This window comes from Rhinolophus sinicus, chromosome 14, assembly GCF_057876585.1.
Source record: "Rhinolophus sinicus isolate RSI-liver-muscle chromosome 14, RSI-T2T, whole genome shotgun sequence".
NCBI classification, from domain to species: domain Eukaryota; kingdom Metazoa; phylum Chordata; class Mammalia; order Chiroptera; family Rhinolophidae; genus Rhinolophus; species Rhinolophus sinicus.
This window is the reverse complement of record NC_142514.1, coordinates 186,892,255-186,905,714: the sequence shown is the minus strand read 5'-3', so window position 1 is coordinate 186,905,714 and position 13,460 is coordinate 186,892,255. Positions and strand designations below refer to the sequence as shown.

Here is a 13,460-nt window from a genome sequence, read left to right as displayed (position 1 = left end):
TCATGTTTCACAACTTTAATAGAATATTCTAACTATTCTGTACAAATTGAAAACACCGTATTCGGTTACAAATGTATCCTAAGTAAGGCTGAGCACTCTGCAGGCCTGGTCGCAGCGTGGACCCGGCGTCCGTACCCCGGCTGCCAGGGACCCCGTCACACGTGGGAACCCCACACGCCAGCCAAGAACAGGTCGCTCTGAACCCAGGGCTTTTAAGACAAGATGGATGTCGGGCTGAGTGAGAATGGAGCTACTGAGCGAGCGAGACGGACATTTACACTGAGCGGAGGGCGGTGCCTCCCAGCCCAAGGCCCTTCCCGCAGAGCCCAGTGTGGGCTGCCGGCCACGGAAACAAGGCCCTGCCCGGCAGCTGGCGGAGGAGGGAGCGTGCGGTTCCCCCCCTCCCCCACAGGCCTCGCTCCCGGAGGGGACGCCACCACCTCTGCCTGGCCCACTCACAAACATGGGTTTGGAAACTCCGAGGACGAGCGACAGCATGCGTCCCAAGCCCTCACAGCACGCAAGAACAAATAAATACGAGGACAAACCACCCAAGCTCGGCCTCCGCGTCGTGTGCACAACCCCACCCCCACCCCGAGGAAAATAAAACCAAAGAACACTCTGCGGAGAATGGGACCCTACTCTACAGCTCGAGACGACCAGACACAGAAGACAGTGGCTGGAAACAAAGCGCGTGGGTTTCTTCAATGAAAGAAGAGTGAGTCCCACTGCGGGAGGTGGTGCGACTGGTTCCCGACACCCCGGAACCACATCCCCAGACACCAGCCCGGGGCGGCAGTGACCTTCCACCCCCACCCCATGTGCACCTCCCGAAGGAGAGCTGGGAAAACCCGCGGAGCTGCACCCCAGGCCGCAGAGCGTGCCGGAACGAAACCTCCTACTTCTGAAATGCACCTAAGCTGCCACTGTACAGGGTAAGCCAAACGATAAGGACAAAGGAAAAGTGGAAGTGAGATCATGCACGTGGAAACACGTTAGATGGAAGCATGTCAGTGCGGCGACGGTGTGCAGTGTGACGAGTCCTGACAGGCGTCTGTGGAGGGGGCGCTTCTCACTGCTGTTTGCACTCGGAGGGCTGGCTGGGTTCCTTCTGTCAACGAGAGAACACAGGGCTTGTAGAGAACCAAGACTCAATCATTAACGTCATTCTAATTGAAAAACAGTTTACTGCAAATATACCTTTTTTAAACAGTAACAAAAAGCTAACTTCCCAGTAAAAATGTCAGAGCAGGGCTGCCTTTCTGTTTAAAGACGCACTCGTGAGACCCTCTGATTCATGGCATATTCAGCAGGAGGGTCTCAGGGCCAGAGAGTGCCTCCTCGGCCCACAGGATCTACTGAACGAGCAGGACAGACCATGTTCCGAAGCTGGAAGGAAACCACGCGCTCTGAGCGACCCGCAGCACTGCCCGTGGGAGACGGCAGCATGCACACGTCCCTGCCACCCTGAGACGTGTCTTCCTGTGGGGCTGTTCACCTTGCTAAAGGGAGCAAGCCAGCAGAGCCAGGCCCAAGGGGCCGACACTGCAACAACAAATGACCAGAGGCCACCACTAAGCTCCACGGACCAGCCCGAGCCTCCCAGGAGTGTCCCACAGGGAAGCCTGTCCTTCCAGAAGAGGTACCAGGGAGAGGGCGTCCCCCCAGCCCCACAGCCCAGGAGCAGACCCACTTCAATGCCACCTAAAGGATGTGTCTCACACCACTGAAACCACACCAGGCGCCCAATGAATGCTGAGTAGGGACCAACAGTGGCCTGAGAAACAGATGACAATTCCACCTGTACGTCTGAGCAAATACTTACTAACCCGGTCACTAGCATTTTTGGCTGCTAAGGTTGGAATATTCTGAGCACCTGGCATGCCTATGGAATCTGAGAAAACCCGCACTGCACAGTTCCAAAGCAGCATCTGGGATACGCGACCGCCACACCTTCTGTGGAACAAGCCGGAGCTGCAGCTCATTTTTTGAGACATCTCCTTTGAGGGATGAGAAACAAGGACTCGCACAGGACGCGTAACGACAAAGTAACGACCTCGGACCCTGGTCTAGAGACAAGCCGGGAGCTTCCAGGGCTGGCCCTGGGCCTCTGCCCAGCACTGCCCAGGGACAGCAGCAGGCACCCCTGGGAGGGGGGCATCCCTGGAACTGGCCCGTCACAGGCTCATCCGAAACACTGCTAAAGAGCCTGGGCACCAAAACAAAACACACGTGACCAGAAATCCTAGCCGACAAAGTTTTAAATCAAACACTGTTGTTTCAAGGGTGACCTGGCAGTGGCCCAGGCTAGTGGCCTAGGGACTGAGACGCTGGCTCCAGGCTGGGTGCTGTGAGGGCAGGAGGGGGCCAGCAGCATGGACCAGGGGAGCACCACATGCTTCCGTGAACCGTATTTGCAGCAAGGCAGTGGGTCGGAGAAGGTGTCACTCCGGAAGTGGCTCCATGGGGTGACACGGTGCAGAGGGGCTGGGGCTGGTGTCTGGGGTGGGGGGGGACGGGAGGGGGATGCCTGCTGCACCGTCATACTCACACACACACGCCATGCGCACAGATGGTGTGTGGTCTCGTGTGCTGTGAGCCATGTCATGTACAGTTCTCACCAGGAGAATGTCTCGTCTACTCGTGTAAAAGCAACTCCGTAACCTGGGTGAAGACGACTGCTGGAGGAACGAGGCCTCGCTAAAACCAGGACCAGGAGGGGGTGAAGGGACACAGTGGTTTCTGGCCTGTGACACAGGAAAACCACCCTGCACCCCGAACATCCTGTTTCATGTCACTAAGTTTAGTGACACTGAGCGCTACCGACTCACAGACAGAAGTGGTGCTTCACACAGCACAAACTAATAGCTCAAAGCCTAACCGTCACGGGACCAGAGAAGGGTTTTAACAGATGACAACTGCCCTGAGAAGGGTGAAGACAAGCCACCAAGCACTGTCAACTGGCACAGCCTCTCAGGTGCAGGGCCCTCAGTCCGGAGGCGCAGCCGGCTGGAGAAGCCTGAACCCCGACGACAGCCGCTAACACTGCCCCAGCGTGATGGTGCTGGGCGGTTACACCAGAACCTCTCTCCTGCAGATACAGGCTGCACATTCGTGGATGATACAAAGTAGCAGGCAGCGTGGGGAGGAGAGGCGCTTCGGGTGGGCGAGCCTGGCTGATAAGCTCACTGGACACTGCCGTACTGCCCTCGTTTCTCACCACCGCCGCTCCCCCACCAGCCCCTACACCGGGCAGCAGAGCTCCGGGGATGTTCCTGGGCTCGCTGCTGCTACTCACACCTACACCGGGCCCTCTTCTGATTCACTCCGAGCGCGCCAGTGACCTCCCACGGCACTAATGCTCCTCCAAACAGACGCCAGCAGCTCTTTAGATGGAAAATCCTGGCATATCAGAAGTTCAGTTACCCCTTTAATACCTACTACTCTGTACAACGCCTAAATTTTACAAGTTGGAACAGTCAACAGGTACAGGTCAGGGGCCGACCCCCACCGCCGCACTGCGTGGGGACACAGGGTCAGCCCGTGCAGCGTGGCCTCTGGGAGGCTGCTTCTCCCTGGCTTACGGGTGCCCTCCTGCAGGCTGCCGGCCTCCCAGTGCCCTCTCGTTCTGTCCTGTTCCTGGAGAGCAGTCCCGTCATCAAGAAAATTGCCACACCTGTTACATTTTCGCTACTTGGTCAGCAAACAGGAGCCAAACGCAGTTTCTGTCGGTCGTTTTTAAAAGCATACACCAGACACCTGCCAAGTCTGCTTTCCCGAAAGGCCCGTGTCCAGCCTGGCATGAGCCGAGTATGCCTGGACGGCAGCTCCCTCTTTACCCAGTCACAACAAGGCATTGTTACAAAACACAGATCAGAAATTTGGAAGTTAGAAATGAATGGAATTCCACCTTACCTAGAAACGTATGAATGGTTAACAGACAAAAATTACACCTAAATGGGGGAAAAATTGAAAGCAACTGTCAGCATGAAAGAAAATGAAAGGCACAGAATTATACAGAAGGAAACAGCCACAATTTCTCATGGTACAAAAGGGCTGCAAAATACCGACCTGGAGATACACCCAGCTCTGTACCTTTCTCACCATCCTCTGCTTGTACACACACGTGACAATCCCCTTTGAAGAGGTGCATGTGAAGCTACAGAAACGTCACACCACGACCCCGGAGGAAAAGATTCTGGTCCTGTCAACTGCACACAGCTGACAGTCCTAGCACTTCACACCACTGACCCTCCTTATTTTGAGTCATTTGTCACCTACTCCCAACTAACAAAACAACTCGAAGACTTCAATGAAGGGTTAGGATCGACAATTCTTTACTTTCTGTCAAGTAATTTGCGATCACTTGGTATTATCTTCTAGAAAACAGACGTGAGACAGAAGGCTCAGCCAGGAAAGAGAAGAGGATGGCACAAGGAAACAACAGGAACGGAGCGCCTGCTGCCGGTGAGACGAGCGAGCCAGAGACAGTGCACGGGAGCGTGTGGTGGGCACTGCCAACCGCGAGTGTGTACGTCAGCGCCCCACGGGCAGAGAGCAGCCAAGTCCACAGCTGGGACTCGGGCATGGCAGTGGAAGGTGGCATTACCACCCAGTTCTGTCAACTAACGGACACCTGCGACGTCCCTTGCCCACCAAGTGTGGTGTATGGAGGCCGGGCCCCAGGCCGCACGTGCCCCCCTCGAGAGGGCCCCTTACCAGGCGTCTCACACACAGAGCTGAGCACAGAAGGTGCCTACTGTACACTGACCCCGTGAGGGGCAGGTCACGGCTCCGCAAGCTCATTCCCAGAGTGGTGTTTATGTGGCACATTTAGAAGTTTTAACCCACCGCCCCTCCTTCCCCAGGAGCTACTTGGTGAGCACGCACTTGTAGAGACGCGTGGTGTTAATATAAGGATCAGAGAACCAGGGCCTCACACTGGTGCTTAGTGAACACTCCCCTTGGGACACACACGCACACGCGCGCGCGCACACACACACACACACACACACAGACAGACACACAGTCTAGTTAACCACACACACACAGACACACACACACACACACACACACACTGTCTAGTTAACCAGGGACCTGCCCCACCCACCGCCAGCCCAGGCTCCGCTGCCCTCCGAGGCAGGTGAGCTGTAAATGCACGTTAGCCAACAGGAAAAGGCCTCACTGGAGCTCTCGGACTCACTACTGCGTCCTGTGAGGTGGGCGTCAAGTGGCAAACGATCGGGATGTGAGCTAACCTGAGACCAGGCTTACAGGTCAAAGGACTAGGGGTGCCCACTCATTCTTCTCACTTGTTTAAAGCAAAGCTTTGTACTTTAAATTATGAGATATCCAGACATATACTTGAGTAACCTCAGCCCAAATACAGTTGTAAATTACACCTACAAAATTCCATTATTCTATCCATTAAAACCAACAAAAAACAAAAAACCCCTAAAAGTCCCTTTATCCTTTCCAAAAACAAATGCACAAAACAGTTGATTATGTCGTCAGTTAACCTGAAAGAATGGAAGATCTGGACAATGACGCTATTCACTGACCAAGTTCACGTAAACGAGACGCAGCTTGAGCAGGAGCTGTAAGGACCTTTTACTGGACATTTACACTTAACACTCAAATCACGCAGGTGTCTGAATAATTCCTCATTTGAGTGTTTTCCAGAAAAACTTTAACTTTTCTAATTAGAGAACGACAAACACGATTCCTAACAGCGTGCCTCAGAGTGGGGGACACAGTTTAGAAGCCCCACCCCCGCCACAGGTCCGGCAGCCCCCAAACCACTCACCTTGGGGTTGACGTCAGTGTCGTCCTCATCTTCTCCTTCCTCGTCACCTTCCAATTCCTGTATGAAAGAGTGAGCAGGCCTTCAACTCCCGTGGCTCCACTGGCCACAGACTAAAGCAATACTTGGAGTTAGGAGATGGGTTATTACTCTCCGTAATTGCTTAAATCACTTCCTTTGGACACAATTATTTCTGGGCTCTTTCTGTTCTTACAGAGAACCCTGAAATAAACACACTGCTGAAAGAGTACACTGTTTGCTAAATGATTATTTTCTAAGTCGCATTTTCATGAGCCAACTGCAGGGTCAAAAACCAGACACTGTTACAGCATTTGTGTGTCTCTACTTGGTTTTCAACAGGGTTCAGTTTCAAAGGCAGCGTCACACAAAACAGGTGTGGCATGGTGCCGTCGTTTCATAACCTCTGTGCACACAAGCAGAGGGAACCTACCACGACCTCAGGGAAACGATGCTGCACATAAGCTGAGTCTTACCTCCTCTTCTCCTTCCTCACCTTCTTCAAACTGAAAAAAAAAAAAAAGGAAACCCGTTGTGAGGTTTCTGAAGCATGAGGGCGACCTGACCCAGACGCCGTCCCTGTCAAGTGCCCCCACTGGTCAGGCCCGAGAATGAGAATCAGCTCAGACTCAGCCAAGGCCAGTGCTTGGGGCAGCTGGCTGCCTGGCATCTCTGGGCACCGACACGGCAGGCTGGGCCACGTGCTCACGAGCCCTACTGTTAGGACGACGCCAGTCTGCACACCCAACACCGGGCAGCAGCCGTGATGGGATCTGACGGTATTTCCGCAACCATGTGCGTGCGGCTCTGCCTCTGACGGGGAAAGACCTTTCAGTGTCTTGGAACCAACGAGACTGTCTCGGTCAGCTTGGAACCAGCCTCAAACAGGCGCACATGCGGACTTCCTGGGGTTTTGGGCGGTGTCAGCCTAGACCGCCGTCAGTTCTGTAGGGCTTGGCACAGGCCTGTCCCCGATGCGTCTCACACTTGGTAAAGCAGTGGTTCCAATGTGGGGGTGTGCAGCCTCTGGGACGGACAGGACGACCCAGGAGAGTGTGGAAGACAAACCAGAACCCCTGCACCCACTTCATCGTATAAGAACACCCAGGGCCCACGCAGTTTCTGACGTATCTGACCTTTACCCCAACATTTATGGGGCACTATTCTAAGAGCTTGACAAGTGACGAGACCTGTCACCACGAACCCCATGCTAGGTGAGGACGCTGAAGCAGAGGTGACATGGCTGCTGAGTGGTGGGGGGTTCTGGAGGGCACTCTGCCTCCACACCACCGCTCAGCACGGGACGTGCCCAGGTGTTGCAGCGAATCCCACACACATCACATGGCACTTACTGCTCACACGCAGTGTCTACGTGGTGTGGATTTTAAGTAAATACACTTGAGCACTGCGTGTTCAAGTTTTCAGATCGATAGGTGTACGATCCAAAGGTGCAGCGACCACAGGCCTAGAGGGGCGCTTCCCACTGTGTGTGGCCACTAGACCTTTGGTGGCTAAATACAACGCACCTTGGGCTCCTCAGCTGCCAGCACTCATTCTGCACCTTCAAGCAGCACGGGGGGTGGGGGTGAGGGGGGTGGTCAGTGCACCTCACCGGCCAGAGTGCAGAGGACAGTTGTACCCTCACAAAGTCCCACTGGACAGCGCGAGTTCAGAATTCACGTACCTCAACGTCAGTCTTAGCAACTCCCTGCTGCATGCAGAAGTGACCCAGCAGTACGTGAGCCGTGTGTGGCCATGTTCCCCAAGCCCGAAAACCCCTCCCAGCCTAGGGATGGACCAGCCCCCGACTGCAGCCAGCACACGTGACCGGCCCAGCCCTGCTGGTGCGGGGCCTTTAGCACACGGGGGAGGTGTTGGGAGAAGCGGGCCTCATGCCTCGGGCGCGAAGCAACCCGAACCTGCCGGCCCCACCGCCTGGCTTGTTCGAAGCCCCATCCCCGTGTGAAGGCCCAGCCTGCCGCCTGGCCCCTGCCACCCTGTCCAAAGCCCCAACAGGCCTCATAAGAAAGGAAACTGAGAAGCCTCCAGGAGACTTAAGAGTTCTAAAAGCAAGGATATAAACGTCATCTGCAACATATTTCCACTAACACACTACAAAACAAAACTTCATCTCCACAATCGAGACCCGAGGCGGCAGCCCAAGGCTTGGTTATGATGGAAACTGCCTCAGGTGACATCACAGGACAGCTGGGGGCTGTGCTCGCTTCCTTCAAGCACAGTCTTCTGTGGAGCATGGCCTCCCGCTTCTTTGGGGCTCGTGCCACAGGGGGCATGAGTTGGCTCTGCCAATGACCGCTGGTGCGGCCGGATCTCCGTGAAGGAGACCCCCTCGCGCGCAGCAGTCACCAAAGCTCGGCGGCCTGCAGTGGACGCAGCGAAGCCCGGGGTCTTCCCCTGAGGAGAGCCAGTGGGGCCCCCGGCTTGCGTGGGGGCTGCCTCACACACCTGCTTCCCAGTCCCCCAGCACAGCACCCCGCGTGTCGGGCGGTGACGTGACACAGGTGCAGGCCTGGGCTTCCCCAAGCCGCTGCCCACTCAGGACTGCCCCGCCCCCCAGAGGCGAGCCCCCAGGCGCCCCTGCCACATACGTTGTCCTCATCCTCTATGGCCTCCCCTGTGAAGTACAGCACGGCCCGCGGGACTATCCGCTCCCGAAAGAAGTGTCCAATCTCGAAGTCGGAGGCTAATGTGAACTCGGAGTCTTCGTCCTGAGGGGAGATCTGAGTGTCAGCTCATTTCAGTGGGACAACTGCCGGCCTCGCCCTCACTCCTGTCACCACTGAAAGCCCCCCGCGCCAGCAGTGCTGGTGACAGCCATTAAGAGGTTAGGCAGCTTGAAGGACACCAGGGAGGGAGCGGGGGAGGGGGGCGCCCACACGAGGAACACGTGCTTCTGCCCACCCCTGTGCAGTGGGCGCAAATCCGGGAGTGCAGGGATTAAACAAAGGAGGCAGCTACTCCGGAAATAAGGACTAACAGCAAAATACACGACCCAAGACCACACAAATCTTACCAGTGATTCTCCATCTCCAGATGCTAGAAAAAGAGACAAAACACATCTGCGTTACACCACCACCAAAAATGTCCCAAGCCCACACCGGACGCTCGGCCGACAGAATGGAAGAGCCCGCACCTCGTGGTTGTCCCCAGAAATCACCTGTGCCGTGTGCCTCCGGCTGGGCACCCCCACCCCTGTCCAGCTCCCCCCACCTCACTCCTGTGCGGGGCCGGCACCAGCTTCTCACAGACCCAGCAGGATGGCGCCAGCTTTCAGAAAAGCTTTCCTACAAGTGCACGGTATTAACGGTGGAAACACTGCACGTCTGTAAGTGCAGGCTCAACTCATGTCCTGCAAAGCCACACGTGACACTTGAGCAGAGACGGGGACCATCCTTAGCTTTGGAAGTCCTAACTAAGTGTTACTGAGGCGCGGTCAACACTGCGCCATCAGCCTGGGAAAGAGGACGGACCCCACAGGGTACTGAGCGCCCTTCCTGTGGACGAGAAACATCTGCGAGTGCAGGGTGTCACTCACCGATGCCCTACCACCGAGCCCCTCAGCTCTGCTTGACCGAAGTGCAGCTGACATTTGGAGACAGACAGACAGACACACACACACACACGACGATGAGCTAGAGCCCACCACGCAACTGAGCATGACAGGAAGGGCAGGGACTTCAATCACGCTCAGCGAAGCCCAGTGACACCAGGTGATGTGCCGATCCCAATCCCCGAGTTCACAGGTGCTGGCTCAAGGCCCTACCTGTCACCAGGAGATGAGTGCTGACTGCTGGCCTCATCGTGCCTTTCCAGCTCCCACGTCCTGACTTGCTGCCTCTGTCCCCACAGCTGTGCCAGTGAAATGGCAACGCTGCTCACTGCGCGGGGGTGCGAACACCACCCACAGCAGGCAGCGGTCCGCAAGCCTCGGCACAGGCATCCACGGCTGTTTATGACTCAGGTTTGGGGGCCCCGGCCTGCAGTCGGATCAGCACCAGGCCCTTCCTTTCCGCACGTGGCTGCTGCACCAGTTTTGTAGTTTTAGGATCAAGAGGGCACTGGGCTAGCCAGCTTATACTTCCTTCATTTCAAAACACATTTCATCAAGTCAGGCTTCTCCTGACCAGCCCATCACCACCTCCCACTGTCACCCTCTTCGTTTTCACACAGCGTATCACTGAAATTATGTTTATTTGATTACTTTAAAAATAGCTACATTGAGTTATAATTTATGTACCATAAAGTTCACCTACTTCAAGTGTACAATTCAATGACATCTGGTACAGTTTTTGAATTGTGCCGCCACCACAATAGAGTTTTAGATGCCCCCAAATTCTCAAGCCCACTTAATTCCATTTTACCAATTACTTAAAATCCAGTTTTAAGAAAACTTCCATCAAAGTGCCTCCCTGTCATGACTTCACACAGGTACCCTTGAAATGCGTGCGAAACTCCAAAGGGGATCTTCCCAAAAAAGGAAACTGAGGCACTCAACTTATGGCTGTTCTTATCCCCCAAACCAACACACACCTGCATCTTCTAAGCTCAAAGACAAATTGCAGAAAATACCCACTAGGATAAGAAAGAACGAGCGGTGAGGGCCAGCTTGATAAATGAGGACGCCAGGCTCGGAGATCAAGTGAAAACCCAAAGCCTCAGCCTTGAGAGCAGCCCCAACGCACAGCCCCAGTGCTCGCCATCCTGTGGCAGGGCCGGCAGTGCTTTATCTCAAACTGGTTTGTTCATGGACAAGAAAGAGCCACCGTCTTCCCCCGTATCTGTATTCTAACACTGCCAGCTGGTCTGGCCTTCACATTCTCTCAGGATTAGGAAGTTTCTGAGACTTCCACGTAATTCACCCTTAAAACCAGTTGCTCAGCCTTTCCGAGCTCAAAGGTTCCATCTTTATTTTATGACCTGTGGGAAACAAAACACAGCAGCAGAAGACCGAAGTTTCCAAGCTACGATTCTGCCCTAAATCTTTAAAAAATGGAAACCCAACTACTTGTTTGTCACAACACGTAAATCCCCACTGCCCGGATACGCAGAAAGACAGCACTAAGCTTATGAGTGGGGTGTGCCGGTGACTCAAAGGGGTGCAGTGTAACCAGAGCACAGCCTGTGACGGAGGCCCCGCAGCTAAGTCCACAGCCGAGCCGGTGCCAGAGGCACAAAGGGAGGTGTGGAAGCGCTGGCCGTGGGTGCTCGGGCGCAGGCGCTCCCTGCAGCTTTCCCGGACAGGAGCTCGCCTGCCTCGGCTTCCCTTCCTCCACCCCTGGCCTCTGTGAGCACAGCTGCCTCTGGCACAACAACAGGCCCCTGTGGTTAACAAAGCCGTTTTCCATAAGGACAGGTTTCGCCCGCTATCTGAAAGTAGAGCTTTCCCTGAAACCTTTCAGAAGCTGAAAGGCATAAAGCGAACAAGCAATTACTATTAATTTAGATGGGAAAATTTCTGTGTTCCCAGAACCAAAAAATAACCTACCAAATAACACTCAAAACCTAAAACCCTAACATACAGTAAAAGTCGGATGACGTGACCAGCACACACCACTCTGCACACTCACCAGGCAGTCCCTCAAGCAGCACACTTTCCATCTTATCCATTACCGGGTGCTGCCTAGAGACCGCTGTGCTACTAGCAGGACCTACAGGGACTTCGGGAACTTTCAAGACTCTTCTCTCTGCGTGTAAAGTATGAATGGTGGCCACAGGCAAGTGTCTCTCTCTCTCTCTCTCTCTCTCACACACACACACACACACTCAGTCTTTATTCTGCTCACTATGCCTGAAACGCTTAACGACATCCAGCCTTCCGCAGAGCGTAGGGAACACCCTGACGAGCTCCCTTAGGCTTTTCTGAAACCTGCAGGCAACTCTTACTAAGTGATGCACAGAATAAACTGGGCTAAAGCCCAGGTGCTTGCAGTCAGTCAGAGTGGTGGGGTGGGTGCTGAGATGCGCAGTGGCTCCAGGGAGGAGCTTGGTGGGGCCGCTCCCTCTGTCACGGCTCATGCAAAACAAATGCTGGACGCTATTTTCACTTTTCACCTTTTTCCCATAAAAATGAAAACAAGTTTGGGTTGCTTTCAGTCAGTGAAAACCATGTACAGTGGTCCCTCGGTTTTCGAATGTAATCCGTTCTGGAAGACCGTTCAAGTTCTGAAACGTTTGAAAACTGAGGCACGGTTTCCCGTAGAAAGTAACGCAAAATGGATTAATCCATTCCAGACCTTTAAAATCAGCCCCCAAAACTGCAACTTTAGCATGAATTTTACTACATGATGATACCATCAATCCATAAAATTTCCAGCATTCGTAAACCGAAATGTTCGTCAACAGAGACGTTCCAAAACCGAGGTACCACTGTACTTCATTGGTAAGAGTGAAGTGGTGTAACAGACTTTCAGAAAGCAGGGGGACACTTACAAAAGCAGTATTCACAACCCAACCCACTCACCTTTCAGCGGATTGAAGAAGTTGAAAAATGAATCATTGGGAACTTGTTTGGTAATTGTTCTGACAGTGCCTCGACCCTTATGTTTCTGCTTTTTCTTGATCGTTTTGACCGTAACGTTTTTTCCTTTCTTCCAGTCAATAGTGCATCTACAGGGACAAGAGAGAGATCCCGGCTACATACCCCGTAAGAAACGCCGATTACAAACACGCACAGTAAGCAAACCACAGCTCCACTCTTAACCTGGAAGATGTTGCAAGCCCTACCCGCAAGCAAGCACTACACATGCCCCTGAAGTTCACCGGAATTGAAGGTCAGTGAAAGAGAAATGGCCGGCCTGCCACCACCCTGGGAGGGGCACGGTCTCGAGCTTTAGGCTCCGGAACTGCAATGGTGTCATTGCCCCGAGACTGCACGGATTCTGCAACGTGTTTCCTGTGACCAACCCCGACCAAAGCTGGGCAAAGGAGCCTCAAGAGCCTGTCACCAGCTGCCCTGTGCAGACCCGAGAGCACACGTGAAGTCACCCACTCACATACCCGAATTCTCAAGGCAACTAACTGAGTGAGTGGGACAAGTTGTGGAAAGGAAACAAACAAGCACCGCAAATACTGACGAGCAGTGCGAAACACACGGGTTGCAGGTGTGCTGAGCGGTCCTGGGGGGGTTGGGGTGGGGGCAAGCAGGGCACGCCTTTTAGCTCGGAATCACCTTGGACCCACGGGCAACAGCCGACAGCACCTGCTCTAGAACACGCCTCGAAAGCCAGGCCTACTTCTCACATGTCGGCTGGCCCTGGCAAGTGGCTCTCTCTAAATTGCTCTAGACGTGCAAGGCTAGCAGGACTTGCACTTAATAAAGTTCTGAATTACACAGATGGGGAGATTTAGAAGGACAAGTACTTGGTTCCAGTGAATAAAAATAACTGTTTCAATTTAAGGATAAAACAATTTCCCAAATGGTTTCAAACTAACCAAGAGGAATGAACTCCAAGCTCACTGACTCCCTGGAGGCCTACAGACTGAAAGGGCCAGAGAGCTCAACCACGAGCTAAAGGACGATGGGACGGCCCCCTTCCTAAAGCAAGCCCCGCCCAGTACTGCCTGCCCACACTGACTTGTTGGCCCATCAGCACCTCTTTGCTGACCACAATGACCACAG

At 54.0% G+C, this 13,460-nt stretch overlaps 1 protein-coding gene across 4 annotated transcripts in view; it reads right to left on the bottom strand.

Moving 5' to 3' along the window:
* NAP1L4 (nucleosome assembly protein 1 like 4) overlaps positions 1-13,460 on the bottom strand; it is a 38,973-nt gene continuing 25,513 nt past the window's right edge. For 3 of the 4 annotated variants that reach the window (XM_019755642.2, XM_019755646.3, XM_088789793.1), the window contains exons 10-15: positions 12,303-12,448; positions 8,856-8,878; positions 8,431-8,550; positions 6,298-6,327; positions 5,807-5,863; positions 1-1,111 (exon numbers count right to left, since the gene is read on the bottom strand). In XM_019755642.2, the coding sequence (XP_019611201.1) occupies positions 1,073-1,111; positions 5,807-5,863; positions 6,298-6,327; positions 8,431-8,550; positions 8,856-8,878; positions 12,303-12,448 (415 nt within the window). In that variant the 3' untranslated portion in view covers positions 1-1,072. Of the gene's footprint in view, positions 1,112-3,915; positions 3,954-5,806; positions 5,864-6,297; positions 6,328-8,430; positions 8,551-8,855; positions 8,879-12,302; positions 12,449-13,460 lie in introns of all 4 variants that reach the window. The other variant, XM_019755643.2, reaches the window with a different exon arrangement.